The 1,721-nt window shown below is 39.7% G+C and overlaps 1 protein-coding gene across 1 annotated transcript; it reads right to left on the bottom strand.

The window, feature by feature from the left end:
• Positions 1 to 795: 795 nt before the first annotated feature.
• LOC101588627 (nuclear cap-binding protein subunit 2-like) lies at positions 796 to 1,575 on the bottom strand. The gene is given in 2 exon segments (XM_023719369.1): positions 796 to 1,298; positions 1,458 to 1,575. Coding segments are annotated over 2 exon segments (312 nt in total). The 3' UTR covers positions 796 to 1,104.
• Between the last annotated feature and the right edge of the window lie 146 nt (positions 1,576 to 1,721).

The raw sequence follows: 1,721 nt of genomic DNA, 5'->3' as shown, positions 1-1,721 counted from the left end.
AAAATAAAAATGTTTACAAATGAATAGTGTATCATCATTAAATGTTTGTAAATGGTTTATGCCTACTTCACAACTGTTAACAGCTTTTTTAAAAACTCCAATAACCAGTTTGGAATTGAATGAGAAAACCCCACTTCATTCTGACAGGAGGGATATTCACAGAGGGCAGCCTTCTCATGCTACTGGGTTAGAAGATACTCTGTTATAAGATGAAAACATTTTGTATTTTTCCTAACCAGGAAAAATTATGCTCACATGTAAGAAATCATCTCTTGCTTTACAAATACAACTTAAATTTTTTGAACATATCTGTTAAAGCTTTTTCTTTTTTAGCTTTAGGCAAAACATTGCATCTTTTAAAAACTATATTTAGCAGAACTCAAGTCCTGTGTCAAATGTCCTGGAAGTAGAGCCCAAAGTGGGGAGGCCCTCTGAGACCTCAGGCTTTTGTTCTAAATGTTTAGGAAGGTCACAGTTGGCCTTTAGAGGTCAGAATTCAAATCAGAAAACACATGCAATTGTCAGATTCTGCCTCCTAATTTACAGCAAAACTATAACAAAGCAAGACTCCCATTTTATCTTAAAGAATTTTACATCATGCAAACTTAAAAAAAAAAAAAAACCCAAAGGGTCAGGGGCTTAATTCAGTGACACAGCACTTGCCTGGCAAGCATGAGGTTGTGAGTTTGATTTCCAGCACCCCCCCCCCCAAAAAAAAAAAAAAAGAATGAGAAGCCACTGAGACTGGGTATGGTGGCATATGCCTGTAATTCCAGTGGTTGTGAGTTTGATTCCCAGTACCAAAAAAAAAAAAAAAAAAAGTCATTCCAAGTCCTACTAAAGATCATGAGCCCCCTAGACTCAAGCATCAGAAAATGAGTTTTTACATTTTTCTGGTCTTCTTAGAAGTATTTTTGGCTGACAGACTTAATTGAATCACATCATAGTCCATACCTGCTGCTGAGGAACGCATCTGTTTTTGCTCAACCACTCAACCCTGTCTCCAGCTACAAGGAAACTACTTTTTGATCTGGTAAAAGAAAATGGTTCTGGTGACTCAGCCATCCAAGGAGGGCGTCTCTGCACTGACAGGGCACTCGCCTCTCACTGCTTCTGTGCCAGTTTGCCATAGCCCCCTCTTCCAGCATCATAGTCCTGCTGATATTCATCTCGAACTTGGCCTCTAGAGCACCCACAGCCATACTGTTGGCCCTCCTTGAAGCCGGCATCCCAGTCTGTGCGGATGATCCTGTCATCCAGGTGAGTCCCGTTGATGAATCGCATGGCATTTTCTGCATCAGGTCTTGAATAGTATTCCACAAAGCAGAAACCACATGCTGTTTTCTTCACTTTATCCAAGCCCATAATTATCTTCTTTATGTCACCACTTTTGCTAAAGAGTTCATAAATTTGTTCTTCAGTTGTATAAAATGAGATATTTCCCACATACAATGTACAGCTTTTCTTCAGTAATTTTTCTTGTTCTTCATTGTCACCCAGAATGTGCTGGTCCCGCTACTAGCTCAGCTCCATGTAAGAGTCGCTGTGCAGCACCTTCAAGAGGATACCCAACATGATGCTAAGCAGTACAAGACGAAGTGCCTAACCACTCTCAATAGCCCGATAACAGCCAATGAAATACGAGATGTAATAAAAAAAAAAAAACCTACCAACAAAGAAAAGTCCAGGTCTGCATGAATTCACAGCTGAATGCTATAAGA

This window comes from Octodon degus, unplaced genomic scaffold, assembly GCF_000260255.1.
Source record: "Octodon degus isolate 3935 unplaced genomic scaffold, OctDeg1.0 scaffold00067, whole genome shotgun sequence".
Lineage (NCBI taxonomy): Eukaryota > Metazoa > Chordata > Mammalia > Rodentia > Octodontidae > Octodon > Octodon degus.
The sequence above is the reverse complement of the archived record's forward strand: the minus strand, read 5'-3'. Positions and strand labels throughout refer to the sequence as shown.